The sequence below is a fragment of the Orbicella faveolata genome, unplaced genomic scaffold (assembly GCF_042242905.1).
Source record: "Orbicella faveolata isolate gen_17 unplaced genomic scaffold, um_ofav_v1 contig_1, whole genome shotgun sequence".
Classification (NCBI taxonomy): Eukaryota; Metazoa; Cnidaria; class Anthozoa; order Scleractinia; family Merulinidae; genus Orbicella; species Orbicella faveolata.
The window spans coordinates 16,915,878-16,935,352 of NW_028301536.1; the positions used below are offsets into that span (position 1 = coordinate 16,915,878).

The 19,475-nt window shown below is 38.9% G+C and overlaps 2 protein-coding genes across 3 annotated transcripts in view; both read left to right on the plus strand.

Annotated features, from left to right (window-relative positions):
• The window catches only part of LOC110045779 (myoferlin-like), a 34,010-nt gene extending 22,746 nt beyond the window's left edge, over positions 1-11,264 (plus strand). For both annotated transcript variants that reach the window (XM_089292458.1, XM_089292453.1), the window contains 18 exons: positions 147-233; positions 485-580; positions 1,146-1,283; positions 1,828-1,944; positions 2,141-2,176; positions 2,422-2,513; positions 3,137-3,307; positions 4,063-4,220; positions 4,641-4,780; positions 5,573-5,661; positions 6,434-6,529; positions 6,794-6,841; positions 7,158-7,248; positions 7,367-7,466; positions 8,468-8,655; positions 9,258-9,367; positions 9,709-9,856; positions 10,594-11,264. In XM_089292458.1, the coding sequence (XP_089148584.1) occupies positions 147-233; positions 485-580; positions 1,146-1,283; positions 1,828-1,944; positions 2,141-2,176; positions 2,422-2,513; positions 3,137-3,307; positions 4,063-4,220; positions 4,641-4,780; positions 5,573-5,661; positions 6,434-6,529; positions 6,794-6,841; positions 7,158-7,248; positions 7,367-7,466; positions 8,468-8,655; positions 9,258-9,367; positions 9,709-9,856; positions 10,594-10,626 (1,938 nt within the window). In that variant the 3' untranslated portion in view covers positions 10,627-11,264. The remainder of the gene's footprint in view (positions 1-146; positions 234-484; positions 581-1,145; positions 1,284-1,827; positions 1,945-2,140; positions 2,177-2,421; positions 2,514-3,136; positions 3,308-4,062; positions 4,221-4,640; positions 4,781-5,572; positions 5,662-6,433; positions 6,530-6,793; positions 6,842-7,157; positions 7,249-7,366; positions 7,467-8,467; positions 8,656-9,257; positions 9,368-9,708; positions 9,857-10,593) is intronic.
• Positions 11,265-15,279: 4,015 nt separating this feature from the next.
• LOC110045720 (myoferlin-like) overlaps positions 15,280-19,475 on the plus strand; it is a 49,555-nt gene continuing 45,359 nt past the window's right edge. The window contains exons 1-3 of the mRNA XM_089292563.1: positions 15,280-15,501; positions 16,080-16,174; positions 16,733-16,838. Coding sequence (XP_089148689.1) covers positions 15,340-15,501; positions 16,080-16,174; positions 16,733-16,838 — 363 coding nt within the window. The 5' untranslated portion in view covers positions 15,280-15,339. The remainder of the gene's footprint in view (positions 15,502-16,079; positions 16,175-16,732; positions 16,839-19,475) is intronic.

Here is a 19,475-nt window from a genome sequence, read left to right on the forward strand (position 1 = left end):
TTAACACTTTATTCATACACTACTGGAAAAGAGGAAAACTGCTAAATTAATCAAGTCCACCAAGAAAAAATGAAAGCAAAACACTAGACGAACATTGTGTTGTACATTTACTAAATATTGACTGATGGTTTTGATGACTCAAATAGGAAGCAAACAGGTTTGACTGGTGGTCTAAGTACTTTGCTTCAGTGTCTGGGGCAGGTGGAGCTGCGAGAGTGTCTAAAGGAGAAAAGGTATGACAACGTGCTCTTTTTATTATTTATTATTTTATTTTTCTGTGAGTGTGTTTTGTTATTGGCAGCAAAATGACTAATACATGCAAGTATATTTAGGTTTTGAACAGGTACTGTAGTTAAATTAAGTATTAGTCATACATTTTTAAGGGTAAAAGCAAGGCGCTCGTAATTCTTCGTAGTCTTACACGTACCAAAAGACAATATCGATGACTACTATGACCCAATTTTGGAAATTGTTTATTTCCCAGCTTGTTGGGTTGTTCACTACCGACAAAGCAGGCGATAAGGCTGACTTTCAAGACCACACGAGGAAATATTTGTCAAAGGGCTACGACACACTCAAGGTATATAAACTTTTTTTCTTATTTTTCTGAGTCGGTTGACGTTTCCATTATTTACCTGCAGTTGGTTAATTTGAAGACCTGGTTAAGACACTCCATATTCGTACTATCGACGAGAAAACCTACCAATGAGAAATCTGCCGACCAAAGTGTTAGAATGCATGGATCTATAAAATAGAGATAAATAAATGAGAATATACGAAAATAAATAAATGAACATAAATGTTTGAAGCCGTATTTTCCACTACTGTACTCCACTACACTACTCCAACATTTGAGCGCATCCGGTTTAATTCTCAGAAAGGATTGGGTGTGTTGGACAAACGTTCGTCGATTTCTCTACTTTAAGTGAATCATGCTTCCTTCCCGCATATACACGACCGAACGTTTTACTCACTTGACTAGCAGCCATGCAAATTAATTGGAAAAAAAAGAATGTGTTAGTATAAGAAAAGAGTTCAACTCCTACAGGATTAGTTTGCGACACCAACATGGGCACCAATATGGCTGACGTGACTTCATGTGAAAAGACTGTATTGAACTATTGTGATGTCCATTCTATTTCTAGATTTATCACAGGGAACTGGAGAAGGTTCCAGAGTTCAAAGGCTTCAACGACTTCATTGCAACCTTCCCACTTCATCGCGGAAAGACCAAGTCGTCGAAAGACGACGAAGACGATGACGGCACCGTCGGGGAATTTAAGGTGCGAAGACACCTGTACTTTAACCAGGGTACCGTGAAGCTTTGACTGGGCGGTTTTTGTTACGATCTGTCCCAATCCTTAGGAAATCCCCAATCCCAATCTCAGTAACAAATCGAAAGCCAATACAGATAAACAATCAAGGAACGAAGTAATACACAGATGTGTGCACAATGATTTAAAGATCTTATCGAAATAAATAATAATAATAATGATAATAATAATGAGAATGGAGATCTAAAACGTAGAGATGAAAAGATGTGCACATTTGAGGGACGCAAAAGACGTAAACAAAGGAAATAGGGATTATTTCATTTGGAGTTCAGAAAAGTTACTTTTTTTCTAACAATAATGATAATAATAATAATGATAATGATAATAATAATAATAATGATGATGATAATAATAATAAATGATAATAATAGATAATAATGATAATAATAATAATAGATAATAATAATAATATTTTTGCATTGTTGAGATAAAATCTTATCACCATAGGATAATGATAAAAAGGCAGTACGTAAATGTTTGCTTTGCTCTTTAGGGAGCGTTCCGTATCTACCCTGTTCCTGACGAGACCACCGAGCTTCCTGAAACCATGTTCACTAACCTTCCCAGCAGTGAACCAATTGAATGCACAGTGCGAGTCTACGTTGTCCTGGTGAGATATACTGCTTTATTAAACCCCAGTCAGAGAAACTTGCATTCAATGTCTCCACAAATACAGTGTATGGTTCATTCAGACCATTAATAGTCCAAAACTTGAACATAGAAGCGTTTTAACTGTTAGGAAGAACATCGTGTGACTGGAAACCTAAAATTTTCAACAACATTTTCAACCTTGATTTACTTCTCAGGCAACTGAACTCCAGCCACAGGATCCTAGTGGACTGGTAAGTCCTCTTATAATTATATGAGGCCTTTTTATGTATTTTGTTGATCTGTTGTCGTCTTGTTTGCTTGTTTGTCCTTTTACTTGAAGGTGCTTAAAATATTAGAATATTAGCAAAAAGTGGCTCTGAGAGTTAGCAAACTAACGTCAAATTTTGCAACCCTCCGAAGTTGAAACAGTATCTATAGTAACCTCGAGTTCTTCCGAATCATAGGACCTTATATGAAATTTCTTTTTTTCTTTCAGGCTGACCCCTACCTCATTGTTTCCCTTGGAAAGAAAAAATACGATGAGCAAGAAAATTTCAAACCCAATACACTCAATCCAGTGTTTGGAAAGTAAGTGAGATGCTGAACGATACTACTGCAGGAGGCCAGACATGCGATGCACGTTAACATTCAATTTTGAATCTAGTTGCGGTTTAAAATATTGAACTTTTCATGTCAAGAGTAAAATTCAGAAAATAAAAAGGAAGAATGAAACTGAAGTAATTACATGTACTTCAGAAGGGACGTTTGACTGGTTTCAACAATACAAACAAAAATAAACAAACCTGTTTGTTGATAGGAATATCGTTTATGGATACCCGAAGATGAGTACCCTGCGAGAAAGAGATTCCCTTAAAGGACCCAAGTCAGTCACACCATTCTTTTTGCTTACATGAGAGAGTTTGGCAATTATATTTTACTCGGAGCAATGAAGAAACGAAGGAAATCACTGTCAAAATACTTAAGATAATTAAACATACTTTCAGGAACACAACTTACAGTAAAGCAATAAGATTTCGCTTCACCATGCAATATCAATAATTTCGAAAAATGGCGGAGGCTGACTAGGGTCCTTTAAAGCAGAAAGAGATGGGAATCTCTATGTCGCAGGGTAGAAAATGAGCGGGCTATCCGTTGGCTGTGATCAGCAATCATTGTTTACACTTGTTTTGCTACTCTTACTTTGCACGTAGGACGTTCGAGTTTAAAGCGTCCATACCTCAAGTAAAGGATCTGAAGATCCAAGTCATGGATTACGACTACCTCAGCAGAGACGATTTGATTGGTGAAACTGTGGTGGACCTGGAACAGAGGCTCTTGTCTCGCTTTCACGCAAAATGTGGTTTGCAGAAGACCTACTTTATGTAAGTGTAAGATTGTTACTATTAGCATTTAGGATAAGTATTACTCAATTTTCAAAGGTTGGTACAAGTTTTTGGGCACCAAAAAGTGTTGCTCCTTGAACTGCTGTGATTATAATTTCATAGCCCGTTCCAGGCTCTCGGTCCGCTCGTCGCCCGCCCGCTTTATCGACCATCCCCACTGACCGAGAACCTGGAACAGGCTATAATTTCAAAATGCACCAGTTTGGCGCACTAGGCCACTGAACAACGTGAAACAAAACCAAAAACCTTAACTAACAAACGCAGTACAGCGCTGTGAACATATCAAACTCCAAACGAAGAAGAAAAAGAATACCTTTATTAGGTGTCGAAACTAAAATAGCAATAAAAATAAACGAGCAAACAAAGAAAAAAAAAAACTCACTGAGGACACTATAAAATAGATTTAAATTAACAAAATCTAAATAACCTCGAACAAGATGACATGATAAAAACTAACATTGAATACTGCATAAAATGCAATTGGTCAGCAATTAACAGTCATTAAATTATCTTCGTCAAGCTTACGAATGCAAGCAAAAAACACGACGAATGTGAGCATAAAAAAACTGCTGCTAAGCGCTGAAAAAATGCCGTTGATTGGTTCTAAAAATTTACCCTCTGTATGGTTGGAGCTTTTGGCTATGGAAGGTGCTTAAACCAAAGATAAAAGGTATTACCAAGCGACTCTTTTACCAAAGAGTTTATCAAACCATTTTGTGGCGATTCCTTTATAGATCTGGACCCAATGCATGGCGTCACTGTGAGAAGCCATTTAAGATCCTGGAGAGGTATTGCGAGATGACCTTAAAGCCTTTCAAATACTTCGCAGGAAAAAAGGAGAATCCTGACAGGATCATTATTGGAGACAGAGAATACACCTTGAGTCAATTTGGTTAGTACACTATCTGGCAGCGACGTTGGTGTCAGTGTTTTACAAAGAATATTGTTTGAATAAGTTTAAAGGGAACAAAAATTTTTTCACTTTTGACCTCGTTTACTTCTTTTACAAAATCAATTTTATGAGTTTTATTCGTCGAACGCAAACTGTTGGAAAAATATGCGTGTGACGGGAAAACAGTTTTTTTGCGACGGCTAGCCTATTTGACTCCAAGGGATACAACCGTTTAATACATATTAGATTATGACTCAAGCAATGTTTTGACTCGCAGTATTATTATTTCTTTCTATATTATGGGAGGAACTGAATTACACCACTTCAAAACTCCGAGTACACAACTTTCAGGACCGCTTTCAGCTTCTCGGTTATTGTATCTGGCACGCAACTTAATTATTTGCCATTAATCGTTTGCAGAGGAAGGAACTCCTCCAGCGGGCGAGGTTGGAGCTGCTCATGAACGTTTGGCTCTTCACATTCTGCACACGTTCAATTTGGTGCCCGAACACGTTGAAACCAGATCCTTGTACAGTCCGGTTCAGCCAGATATCGAGCAGGTAAAGGAGGCTTTTACAAAAAAAAAAAAAAAAAAAAAATGACTTGAACTAAGTATGTGAAGCATTTCATGTACATTTATCAGTAGAACATCATGGGATTTGTTTTGAAGCATCCAAAATGGTGGGTTTACAACCAGTGAATTAAAATCAAATTTCCAACAAGTTTGCACAAAATTTGTCTCCAACGGCGGTGCCATGTCCCGACTATCGTATTAATTCGATTTAGCGTCCTTCTTCTAATAAGCACCGTCCTTAGTATCTTTCAAGTACCGCCTTTCTACTGAGCGCTCCCTAAAAGGGCTATTGAGTGTAATTTCTTTAAAAGCTCCACCTTACCATAAGCACTCATTGACACAGAATAAACTGATTACACGAACAAATTATGGTGTGAAGTGTACTTCCGCATCTGAACCTAATATTGAACATTACGGAGCCCCACTTCTTGATTTAAAGTATCTGTTGTTTTCTATAAAAGTATTGCACCACATTCAGATATAAATGGGCGCTTCTTCCGTAATAAGCACCGCTCCACAAAAAGCACCAAACCCCTTGAGCTACCAAAAGAAATCATTACGGTAACCTTTAACCGAGATGGTCTTTTTCTGTGTAACTTATTGTATTTACATTGACATGTGAGCATCGCTTGCAGTTGTGTTTGCGTTTAGAGATCCTTTAGAGATCGAAAGTGGTTGGGTCGTTTTAGCTTATTTCTGAATGTTTCTTTACAGTTCTCCGTGTTTGGTTCTTTTGTCTTTGAGAAGATTTCGATTTGTTGGTTCTTTCTCTTTTCAGGGTAAACTTCAAATGTGGGTCGACATCTTTCCAAAGGAAGACGGTGCTCCGAAACCACCTGTTGTTATCCAAGAACGGAAACCCATCAAGTAAGTTAAAGGTTAACTTGTGAATGCTGTTTTGAAACAGCTGTTTAACATTGGAGGTTTTAACATTTCAAAATTTGAGGCAATACGTACGAGTTGAGACTCTCCTTACGAACACCTCCAGAAGATGGACGCCTTTATATTAGGGATAGTTCACTTAGTCCCAGAGGAACCAGATTTTATATAGTTTGTACCTCCATACATGCACCTAAATATTACGGAGACTCCGCTGTGACTCTATGCATGGTGTTTGTGTTAAAAACGGAAGTTCAACTGTACGTATAAAATGCCAAATATTGTATCACCAGAGTTTAGCGGGAGTACAGGGCTACTAACCCATTATTAGGGAATTCGAACTGGGCGCGGGAATATTGACCCTCTTCATAAATGGCTGCATAATTATAGATTCATAATTCGTATTAACAATAGCCTTATTAACCTCGTTTTTAATTTGATAATTGAAAATAATTTTTTCTCCCAAACGAAGTTACGTTAGTGAGGCTAATTTAAATGCATACAAAAGAATTTCAAATTAATCATTTCCGAATTATCTTTAGCCTCTTTCTCAAAGCGTGTCTCTGTGCCTATCCTTCATATGAAAATGAGATTTCATTCACATGCAAATTAAACTCATTTTCATATGAATGGTTGTGCACCAGGCCTCGCTTTGATAGAGAGGCTTAGGGCAACCCGGAAAGGGGCTATTGGATGGAAGCCATTTATGAAAAGCCTGTTAATGTCATGCAGTCTCGAGACGTTTTCTTTGTCTACGTAGACAAGAGTTGCGTGTCATCATCTGGAATACTACTGACGTCTTGCTAGAGGAAGAGTCGATCACAGGAGAGAAGATGAGTGACATTTATGTCAAGGCGTAAGTGGTTTCTCTTCATCCTTCTTTTTAGCAAAAATATCCGCAAATGATTTTCAATGGTTTGACTGTAGCGATTTATTATTGTATTTTCATGATTTATATTTTGTTTAGCTCTGGTATAACCTTCAGCGTTGTTTGCTCTGAGAATTGAAGTCGATGTTTGTTAGTTTTGCAAGTACTTTGTAAATCGAACCTTAAATTGCTCAATAATAGATGGTATCCATAAAGAAAATGATCAGTTTTATGTGGTTGGTTCTTTTTTAGATGGCTCGATGTCCAAAACGAGAAACAGAAGACTGATGTGCATTACAGGTAACTTTAATTACAACAAGCGACATGTTTTGCTTGTAAGCTTCGTAAGAAAGAAACTGGGTTTTTTGTTTGTTTGTTTGTTTGTTTTGTTTTTTACCACATACACCCACATATTACGCGGCCAAAGAGTATGCTAAAAGGCGCGCTATTTTAATTCTCTTCATCGTTTAAATTACGAAGAACACGCAAAATTGATAAAAGAACGCCTTCACGTGTCAGTAACAAGACTCTCAGAAGATAATTATAACTTCAACGAACTCTTTCTCTGAACTGACCATGTTAACTTTCAACTTATTCTCGTCACTGATTTCAACAGATCACTGGATGGCAGTGGCAACTTCAACTGGAGGATGGTGTTCCCCTTTGATTATATGCCAATTGAGAAGAAGTTGGTCGTTAAAAGAAAGGTTCAGTGTTCCTCAACTTTTGGCTTATCTAAGAGAATTCTTTAATCAGTCAATGGCCTTAAAAATTTGCGCTAAGCAACACTGAGCAAAAGTCTAATGCAAGTTTTATGTTGGTTAGGAACACTTCTGGAGCCTTGACGAGACAGAGGAGAAAGCCAAACCAAAACTTAGACTCCAGATCTGGGAGAACGACACGTTTTCTAGTGACGACTTCATAGGTACGCATTGGCGTGCAGAGAATTTATTTGTGCTCGTGGAACTGTTTATGTGCACGACATGCTGCACATTACAAGTAACAAAACACAAACAATCAGCTCTGTACTTTTTAGCTGGAAAATGATGTAAAGTAAGGCATCGAGAGGAAAAAAAGCCGTATCTTTCAGTATAATGAACTTGTTTGGTGATGTCCATGATATTTTGTTTTATTCAGTTTAACCTTTTCTATGTATGTGTAGCCTTCTATTTAAGAAAGGGAAAACATGTTTTGTGTTTCTATCGAGTTTTAGTAACTAGCCTTCTATCACGAATGTCTATCTCTGATTGGCTACCCCACTCACTATCTATTCTGTGATAGATAGTGAGTAGCGTAACAGTTTACCCTTGAAGGCCACTTCTTGGCGCTTTCGAAGTATCTGTGAAGAGGATTTAGATAATGTTTTGAACGACTGGAAGATCTATACTAAAACAATTAGATTATTCGCTCTCGATTTCTATGTGAGATAGTGAACTCGGGCTGCGCCCTCGTCAGCTATCACGCGATAGAAATCTCAAGCTCATAATCTAATTGTTAAATAGAAATACGAGTGGAAGTGTGGGAGAACGAGAAATGCTGTTAGAAGACGAGCCGAGAGGCAAATGTTTCAACAGCTTTTTCGAGCTCTCCCAAACTTCCACGAGTGTTTCTGTGCCTCGATAAAAGCACGCAGAACATGTTTTAATTTCCTTAAGAAGATTCCGCGACGAAAAAAGGAAAGTAACTTGTTTACTTTGATCATTAAAGCGAAGATTTTAATGATTAAATGTGAATTATTTAGGGGGCTGTTTTCTCAAAAAGTATATTATGTAGTTTCGTAAGGTTAAAAAATGAGACCCGTTATTTCATAACTGTGGTTAAATAAATAAAGATTAGATTGTTAACATTAGGAGGATTGTGGCGACTTTTAATTTGATCAAAATACGTTTTTTTTTTGTTTGTTTGTTTTTTCACTTTTTCACACAGGTGAGAGGGAATTGGATCTGAGTGAGTTGGATAAGCCTTGTCAAAACTCTGATCACTGCGGCAAAGAAAAGAAAGATCCGGGTCTTATTGGTCAGACCCTTGACTTGTTTGTTCAGAAGAGTTCGAGGGGTTGGTGGGCCTGTTATAAACGCGATACAACAGACCCAGCCGCACCTCCAGTGTGCTCCGTAAGTTTGCGGTCTCTATAATAATTTGTTCGAAAAAGTGCCCGCCCTTCATTTATAGCCACGTATTCTCAAAGGGAGGAAGTAAAAAGTTTCTATCTTTTGTGTTATCCATCATGCATCCAAGGTCAGTCAGTTCTTAAGATGATTGAATAGATGTCATTGTAGGTCTATAGGCCAATCTCTCTTTCTACCCTAATAGCGGGTGATTTACCGAAAAGATGCCATGCACATGCATATAAGGCTCTTTGCAAACCCTTGTAGGTGTATTTGGCTCTTGCTATACCTTATTGTCAAACTACTGAGTTGTCAAGCACAGCCGCTGTTTTTCCGCATCACTGTGATTAAAATTGAAATGAAGTAAAATGTATCCGGCCTAGTATAGAGCGTTTTTGCACGGTTTGAAATCAGCCAGTGACATCCTTTTATTGTTGGTCCATTAGTTTCCAAATAATGGAACGGGCACTGTTCCGTGTATCCCGGATGGGTTTCCTGTTTTTAGTTTATAACACTTGCAACGACTTTCCATTATGGGATATACTTAGCATACGTTTGTAACACAACATTACACAACTCTTATTCAAACTTGTATGTTGTGACCGCAGGGTAAAGTTGAGATGACTGTTGAGTTACTTGCGGGATACGAAGCAGCAGCAAAACCCGCGGGACAAGGGCGAGAGGACCCAAACCAGCACCCTGTTCTAGAGGAACCAAAGTAAGTGTTAGCGCACATTTAACTGCTAATTGGATATGTATTAAGGGACACGCAGGAAACCATTTCATTAAAGGAAATCAAAACGTTTTGCACGGACATCTTGTGGAAAAGAACATATTACGAACTATTCCAACTTGTAGGAAATTTTCCTGGAATATTGAAGCTGACCCGAGTTGGTTGTAAAGGCAGTCATGAGCTCTTTGTCATCAATTTGAGTCTTAAAATGAGCTTTGTTACTATTAGTATCTATAAAAGGTGTTCCTCTAGAAGCACAGTTTCCATTTTTGGCTTCTTCTTCTTCTTCCTCATGTTTGACTTGACTTTATCTGACTTTCCCCTAGTCGTCCTGCTACCTCGTTCCTGTGGTTTACATCTCCGTTCAAGACCCTGCGATACATTATTTGGCGACGATATAAATGGATCCTCCTTATTCTTCTCATCTTAATCATCATCGGCCTGCTCCTTGGCATCTTCTTCTACAGTATGCCGGTGGGTACACTCTCACACTCTACTGTATAAGCTGATGTATCTCGTAGGCAAATGGCTTGTACCATACTGACCAACCTTCTTCGGTCAAAATGGCTGGATAGTGGCCTCGATAATTTTTTTTGTTTCCGCTAGTTTGTAGACCTCAACGTATTATCCAGCCATCTTGACCTCGCGCTTGGTCAATATAACCCATATAATTATTGTACCGAAGTTTGCCAGGAGAAAACAATTATAATAATTCTCTGGGTCCTTTCCATTCAACGACAAATTTAGAGAATTTCGAAACGGGGACAAATGGTACGGAAATTTCCAGGGAAAGTTTCCAGAAAATCAGGAAGTTGTTGAATTTCTGAAAAGCGAATCGTTCAACCAAAACCCTTGAAAATTCCGAGAGAAAAACTCAAATGGAACGGAAATTCCGGGTAAGAAATTTCCAAAAATTTCGTTCTACCTCACAAGGTTGTCCTCTTTTGCGGAAATCCAGGAAAATGCTGTTCCATTCGTCACTGTAAATACATCGTATCCGGAAATTCAAAGCGGAATTTTTTATCCAATGGAAAGCGCCCTGTGTTTCCAGAGAGTTGTTGTTTAGACAATTTTAATCACGTGCGCGAAGTGTCTTCAGTATTTTATTTCTAACATGGAATGGAAAATGATGTTAACCACCCTCGGAGCACTTGTTTAGTACTTGAAGACATACTGGAGATACTTAACTTGAACTTTTATTATTATTTCAGGGTTACACCGTCAAGAAGTTATTTGGCGTCTAAATGCAAACCAACTACGACAATGGACGGGCACGCCGGATGGCCCCCTTTTCTTTCCTCACAGTTTAAATTTCAAGATTTCGTTAAAATATATTGGCCCAGCAGCTATGAACATAATCATAAATACGAGTAAATGTTCTGCGTATTAAAGAAAAGTCAATTCTGGTTAGTTTTCCCATACAAAATTTTCCCGTCTATTTCTCATCTTACGTTGATCTTTCCCATCAAGGCAAAAGGGGCGATCGGGTACAAAAGCTATATTTTTGTATGATGTGAAGAATTATTCAAGACCAAATTTCTATATTGTTCTGTGCGCAAAAGTTCAGAGGTTATCGTTTAACCTAAAAATCGTTAGTTCTTAGTAAAGGTGCCGCTCTACGTTTTCATGGTGATGGGAATTCTTCTGGTTTAAACTTTCCTGTAATTACTCTTGCCTTGTTATGTTAGGTTAGTCAAGTTCCAACGAAAAACGTAATATTCTAAATCAAGTCAGACTGTATATATACGGTCTAAAAAAATCATTATAATGATACCGAATTTTTGGTCAAACAGTAATTGAAAGTCAAGGTCAAATTTGTCATTGATATGATACTATTTTGCACGTAGTGTCTTAAGTAAAATAAAATGAAATGCTGCGTAAAGTTGCAACTCGTTAATTTTGTCCGTAGTTCAGCGAGTGTCTTACTAGCTTACTGTCTTTGTTACGATCTGTGGAGACTCCGCGAAATCCCTGAATGCCTCCCCCCCCCCCCCCCCCCGCCCCCTCACACACACACACACCCTTCCCAGTTGTCACTCTGGATATATGTATTACATTCTTTTTCCCTCCCACTCAACTCCTTCAGTACCAGCTGCAGGCTCAACCACCTGCGATGCCTATGACAATGTCCGCAATATTTTTTCCGACACCTCTTGCCCACCCCCCCCCCCCCCCCCCCAATGCCCTTACTCATAATCCCGACCACAAACAAAATAAACTGTGTTTCACCCGTTTAAAATACTAGATCGTAATGAGTGTATGGCTTTATATAAACATGGGTAAAGTTCCATTTAAGACCGTTTCAAGACTAAAGATCTTTTCAATAAAAAAATGAATAAAAATCCGCGTGAAAGTAAAAGCGAGACTGTCCGCGTGAGAAGGGATAAAGGTATGTCACGCTTCGCACGTTCCAGAGTTTGGCAGGAGGTATTTTGCCTTGAGGCCACCTTGAAAATCGTCTCGGAGAAAATAATAATAATAAGAAGAAAAACGAATTGATCCAAATAAATGTGATATTTGTACTTTGAATATAATGATTGACATTGATTTTCACAGAAAAAAATGAGGCCTTATACAAAGTCCGTACATTCGGGTTCCGTCCGCTAACTAGTATTAACTTTCAGTTTATTATCAAAGAACATCGCGGCTTCTTTTGTATCTTACCGTGAACTACACAGAAGAAAGGAAACAAAAACATGTTATCTGACACGAAGAAAAGTTGTAGCTAGTAAAAGCACTGATTTACCTTGAGTCTACTCCTTACCAAATAACAATTACACCATACCCGGAAAATTTATGTGACATGACCAGAGGGAGCGAATATACTTTGCCTAAATGTTGCAGTTTCCGTTAAATTAGACGTCCGGATCCTTGGGTAAAGAGAAGAAATTAGGGAAAGAATGACTAAGTTCTGCCATTACCATGTCAATAAGGAAAACTTATGACCATAGCAACGAGTAGCGCGCTTGGCCATTTTTATTTTCTTCCTATGTTTACCAGTTCGTATTACAAAATAAGCTGTTTCGGCTGACTCGAATTGTCGCCGATTTTTTTTTTGTTTTTTTTGACCTGTAAAAGTTACTTCCGCGAGTGATTGCTTGCTCAGCCGTTTCGGATACTAGAAAGATCGACTGTAAATTATGCGGAGTGAACATATATATTAATTACTTACAGTGTGTAATGTTGATCTTGACTCAGCTGTTTATATGAAACAAGGGTAATTGCTTCTTGACAGATTCTTAACTGTTCGTTAAAACGAGTTTTTAGGAATTATCTCGAAATCCAAGAAAAACCCAACAGGAGTCTTTCAGGGCCGCGATCGAGCAGGAAAAACATGATAATTTAAATCGAGGTGTGTCATTCAATTTTAATTTAAATTGTTGCCATAACAACTGAAACAAAAAGAAGTTGACCTTCTCACGAAATCGTGATCACTGACAAGGTTTAGAGTATGAACCATATCACGCTTACTTTTTTCTAGCCTAAAGAACTACTTGAGTACACAAGGATTCTTCATTGAAGAACAGCAGACCAGCAATTTTACGTGGATTGGTGGGTTTTGTGAGTGTCATATGACAGATTGAGTTCTTTCTTGACTCACACAACAGAATGTCGCTCAAAGTGACTGTTCACAGCGCCTCAAATCTACCTAATGTTGACTTCAGAGGACTGAGCGATCCTTTTGTGGTTTTAAGTTTTCGAGGTAAGTTATGAAAAGACTTGGTTTTAGTCAATAACGGGGTGTTCCATTTTGCCAAAATCTCAGGAAATTTTCGGTTTAAATTCTAATGAGAAGATTTAATTCGATCGCTACTTTCCGGGAACAATGAACTTATTTAGGAAGCACACTTTCGGACCTGTTGGTTCAAAGTTTGCTGTTTTGTTTTAAAAACTGAGTCGGTCTGTTGCCCTTCTTCTCTTCAGTAGAATTTTTCAAATTGTAAGTTGTTAGAGGAATTTCTAATCGGGAGGAGTTACACATTGGTTGGCCAGCTGTCAACGGTAAATATCATTCTGTTTTTATGGCTGGCCCACTGCCGGGGCAGTCCTGACCGATGGAAAGTATCCTAAATTCTTGATATAAACCGTTTTTAATCACCTTCTAGCCCGCGTAATTTTTTGATCAGTTGAAGGTTCCTTATTGAACTTAAACTTCAACTGATAAAAGTGATAAGATCGATATCAATATCGCTAACAAGTTGGCCAGGGCTCCTTGGTTAACAAGAGGTCGAGATAACAGATCAAAAATATCACAAGTATTTTTTTTTTTCCGAACTTACGAATTTATTTACATCCGCGAATGTCACTCTTTTAATAACACATTTTTAAAAAGTTGTCATGTAGTACTGACGTTGCAAAACAAATGTAACCGTTGGACAGGTGAATACATACATGTATGTGTTTCGAGCTAAGAAAACCTCCTTCCGATGACACAAAAAAGCAGTTGATTATGACAAAAGACTACAAATCATTATTAAGTCGGTTCAGGAAATTTGTAAGATGACACAAGAAGAAAGTCTCTTCGAACCTTTGAACGCCTAGGCGTCTTTCTGTTAAATTGAATTCTGATGGAAATTACCAGAACGGTGACGATTCATTCTCGTTTCCTTGGGGAAGTTTCGACAATACAAATATTTATATGTTTTTAGCATATGTTGTGTGATACACAAGCCAAATGGTTTGCGTTCTCTTCTGATCAGCATTCGTGATTTGCTATATTTTTTGATCACTGCTCACAATTACATTGAATTCATTTATATTTATATTGATAATATTAACTCACACATTCCCGAGTATACACAAAAGCGTTTTCTAACATTGCGAAGTTTTACAGAGGTTTTGGCCTCGTCCACATAATGCCGCAGAAATTTGAAAACGCAGCTTTATTTGTACAGTCCACACTAATCCGTCACGAAAACGGACCTTTTCGAAAGAATTTGAAAACGCCGGCTTTTTCGTTTTAGTGGGAACGGAAAACATTTTGAAAAGGAAGCTTTCGAAAACAAGGGGCGCGTTCCATTCGACCAAAATTTCCGAAAATTCCGGTTCAAAATCAAATGGAACAGAAAATCTCCGGAAAATTATTTCGAAAATTTCGGTCAACTTCTTGAGGTTGTCCTTTTTTCCGGAAATTTGTGAATTCCGGAAATTTTCTGGTCCATTTGACATTTCTACCCGGAATGAATTGGCCCCAGTTCCTCTGGTCGTACCTGAAAGCTACAAGATGGCGGCTAGTCGATACTACACTGGATGCAAAACGATCTGCCACAGTTCCAGCCTTTTATTGATGGCCTATCCTCCACAGAAACCTTAGGATCTGCTTCTCTGGAAAATTGTGGACTGGTCGTTCCGAATTTCCTGTGGGCACTTGCCCGGTTTGCATAATCTCCCGCAAGAAAAGTTCGCAAGTTTATTATCTCACGAAAATAATTCTTAAGTCGGTCAGGTAAATATCTCAGAAGAGCGAGTTTACTTAACCGTAAAATGGTCGTAAATTCGTGTTAAATTTCTTCGCATCAAGCAGCTTACTGCACTTGTACAACAGCCACGTCATCATTATTCTTCAGCATTTTGTCGAGTAAATAATGGCGGGAAATGTTGCTAAGCGGGAATAGAGCGAGATCGGTCCGGTCTGGTGGCAAATACCGTTCCATTCGGCATACGAAAATTTCGGTAATTCAAATCGGAACTTTTGGTCGAATGGAACGCGCTCAAGGATGCCACGATAATCATGTAATTTCTCCCTCAGATTTTTTCTCAAACAAAATTCCCAAATGACAGCTGCTCAGTGTTGCGTTTTCAAATTTATCCGGCGTAGTGTGGACTGAAAAATGATGCATTTTCAGAGTGAAAACGCTATTTTCCAATTTTCCCGGCGGAGTGTGGACGGGGCCTCAAGAAATTTATGAGGAAGCTGGCACGAGCAAAAATGAAATGCAAATCACTAATGACGCCAAATGAAGGAGAGCATCCTTAGGCCTTTTGTTGTGTTCTATGCCAGATTTAAATTTTACTGGAGAAATGAAAAGCTTAAAGCTGTTTTCTTGTTACCAATAGGTCGTAAGAAGAACACTTCAGTTCAAAAGAACACGCTAAATCCCAAGTGGGAGGCAAAGGATGTAAGTATCCCTGAACTGAATTACAGTGAGAATTACAATTAGATTTTGGTTTGATTCGCAGAAGTGGAAGCGATGCAAAGGTCGTCAAACTGTCAAACTTGGATAACACTTAATATACCTATATTTCCAAAGAGTTGCATCATCTATAGGTGTTGTAATAACTTTGAATCGAGTTTAATATGCAGTTCTGAGATTATATATGTGCGATGTTTGGAGCGCCGGTACAGTGTTGTGAGAAAATAGCTGCAATTTTAATGACGCAGCACATGATGACAAAGGTAAAGGTTAAGATCGAGTACTGTTAATAAGGGTTAAAGGATCAACTGCAGAAAAAACCGGTAAATCTGGCTGCTTCAATAAATCTACGGGATAATAGTAAGACCGGGAATAGAATGTAGTACATCGTGAAATTAGCAGTGTGGAAATGCAAGGGGTAATTAGGCGAAATATAATCCTTTATAGCACTCTGAGGTGGTGTATAAATTAGCATAGCGTTCACGATATTACAGCACAACCAAAAATGCAACATTAAATTAAAGGATATAAGTGGCAATCAGAATACATTTTTTGTACCACAGGCCACGTGTGAATGGAGTCTTGGAGCTGTTCAACTTCAACAAGACGAGAAGTTGTCAATCAAAGTTAAAGACAATGAGCCAGCGTGGTTCAAAAAGTAAGGAAAGATTAGTTTTTTTCTTGTACAAATCGGAAGCGTAAATGCTTCTTTTTCAAATTGTCCCATGGCTGCTGAGTTTTTTTTAATACGTCTAGGTGCATGCTTGAAAATTAGCTGTTGTGTCAGCAAGAGGAACCGAAAACTCACTAGCTAAGCACATGTTAAAAAAAGTCAGTTCCATGTCTTGTGGGCGAGCAAGAGTTGGTGCCAAATTTAAAGTCAAGGGGCTCAAGATCTTTTTGTGAATAACGATGTGGTCTCTAGTACGAAAAGTGGTCCTTCATAAATACCTTTCCTTTGAACAAACAAGTGACGTCAACACAGCACAGTTTCTTCTACCAGCTGCTGAATGCTGATTGGTAAATTCAAATTTCAAAACCACGGCGTATGCATGGACAGGGCGGAAAGTTTTAATATTGTCAATGTTCACGCTACATGAGCAATAGCTGCGAGTTCGCCTTTCAATGGCGTGTGTTCTCTTTTTTCAGTGCCACTTAAGATTTTTGTTGATGTTAAGCTATGACTGTTGACAGAGAACTTTCTGTAATTTGACAGGCTTCTTGGACAAGTCGAAATTCCTCTACATGATCTACGTAAAAACGGCAAAGAAATTAAGAAACAATATTACGAACTGGAAGATGGCAAACACCGCCCAACCATCGTAAGTTTTGGTTTGTTTGATTTGTAACTTGGGTATTAGTCTGTTAGTGTTGCACTGTTTAGGCCCCTTGCTTATTTTTCTCACTACTGAGATAACAATGGGTTGACAGGCCTACACAACTCCTATCCACGTGTCATAGCCGCTTTGAGAGTTTTGCTCGAACTAGTATATCTTTGAGGATCTGCCCCTTTTGTATTGTACGATAGGGGGATCTTTGAATATTTCGCTAAGCAATAATCCTGTTTTTAGGAGGACATTTCACCAGAGTAGAGCCGTTAGAGGTCATAGGTCTGCGTGGTTTCCGCTGCTATCCGCGTGTAATTTGTTGAGTTTGACACCTCTGTTTTTGGCCACGTGCTATTTTTTTTAGCTCATTTGATTGCAAGATATGTTTTAAGCTCTCTAAATATTAGCTCTGGAGGGACAAAGTTTGAAATATTCCGTGAGCATGTTGGTTACTTGCATTTTGTATTATTTCGCCGGGCCCGGCTGTTTGATTTACTGTTGCAAGTTATGCTGCTTGTTATCACGGGTGTCATATTTATCTTTGTCCGGCTTCGCCAGAGATAGCTGTAGCTTTCCTTGTTGAAAGCTATGAGTCTGTCTTAGAGAGACGTTCTTATGCTTCTTGCATCAATTTCATCGAGCTTTTTGTCCTTCCAGTTTGTTCGTTCTGGAACTGCAAAAGTAGGTGTTCACGCGCAAGTCTGTGGACCGTTTAGCGTGTTGCTTATGATATTGTGTGGTTTTGTTCAGGCAAAAGCTCTGAATTTAGGAGTTCTTCCTATGATTGTTCATCCAGCTCCACGTTGTGGTTGTCATTGCTTTTAGTTGCGATGTTGTCAGGTTTTCTGGAGACTGTTAATAGTCCCTCTTTTGTTAGGAGGCTCGTAGCCTTGTAGATCAGGCAAGACCGCGGTTTCGATCCTTCTGGATCTCATCAGTTGCCGATAAAATGGAGTGGTAGAGACCAATACTCGGTAACACTCCGCACCTGGCATATTTTTTTGGTATTATATACTCGTTCGGCGGATCGAGAATTCTTGATTGTGATTGGTAATTTTGCCACTAGCGAATGGTGGGCATAAAGTCTTCGATCCTATTGTACACAGCTTGACACTGTGTTTTCTATGATGGCTATAACGCTTATTTTCTCCAGCATGTGTGATTTGAATTGAAGGATAAAGCGTAAGACAGTTATGCGTTGCATTTATACGGCATAATCCAATCACAGCATGTGAGTCCAAGGTGTACATTAGCTACACTAAAAACAAAGGATAAACATACGAAATGCGTGCAAAATACTCTACGCAGCCCTCCAAAACTCGGAGATATGCCGTATAAATGCAACGCATAACTGTCTTACGCTTTATCCTTCAATTCAAATCACACATGCTGGAGAAAATAAGCGTTATAGCCATCATAGAAAACACAGTGTCAAGCTGTGTACAATAGGATCGAATACTTTATGCCCACCATTCGCTAGTGGCAAAACTACCAATCACAATCAAGAATTCTCGATCCGCCGAACGAGTATATAATACCAAAAAAATATGCCAGGTGCGGAGTGTTACCGAGTATTGGTCTCTACCACTCCATTCTATCGGCAACTGATGAGATCCAGAAGGATCGAAACCGCGGTCTTGCCTGATCTACAAGGCTACGAGCCTCCTAACAAAAGAGGGACTATTAACAGTCTCCAGAAAACCTGACAACATCGCAACTAAAAGCAATGACAACCACAACGTGGAGCTGGATGAACAATCATAAGAAGAACTCCTAAATTCAGAGCTTTTGCCTGAACAAAACCACACAATATCATAAGCAACACGCTAAACGGTCCACAGACTTGCGCGTGAACACCTACTTTTGCAGTTCCAGAACGAACAAACTGGAAGGACAAAAAGCTCGATGAAAAATGATGCAAGAAGCATAAGAACGTCTCTCTAAGACAGACTCATAGCTTTCAACAAGGAAAGCTACAGCTATCTCTGGCGAAGCCGGACAAAGATAAATATGACACCCGTGATAACAAGCAGCATAACTTGCAACAGTAAATCAAACAGCCGGGCCCGGCGAAATAATACAAAATGCAAGTAACCAACATGCTCACGGAATATTTCAAACTTTGTCCCTCCAGAGCTAATATTTAGAGAGCTTAAAACATATCTTGCAATCAAATGAGCTAAAAAAATAGCACGTGGCCAAAAACAGAGGTGTCAAACTCAACAAATTACACGCGGATAGCAGCGGAAACCACGCAGACCTATGACCTCTAACGGCTCTACTCTGGTGAAATGTCCTCCTAAAAACAGGATTATTGCTTAGCGAAATATTCAAAGATTCCCCTATCGTACAATACAAAAGGGGCAGATCCTCAAAGATATACTAGTTCGAGCAAAACTCTCAAAGCGGCTATGACACGTGGATAGGAGTTGTGTAGGCCTGTCAACCCATTGTTATCACTACTGAATCAGGTCTGAAGTACGGGCGAGGGTTTTTAGACCAGAAGGCCCGGGTTATCTTTCCAGTCTTGGCCCCTTCTTGTCAGTACCGCCCTTTTCGCGTTCCGGAGTTCGCGAGGTGAAAAAGTCATGGAACCCTGAGAGAAAAGATCAATTGCAAGCGGGCTATGTT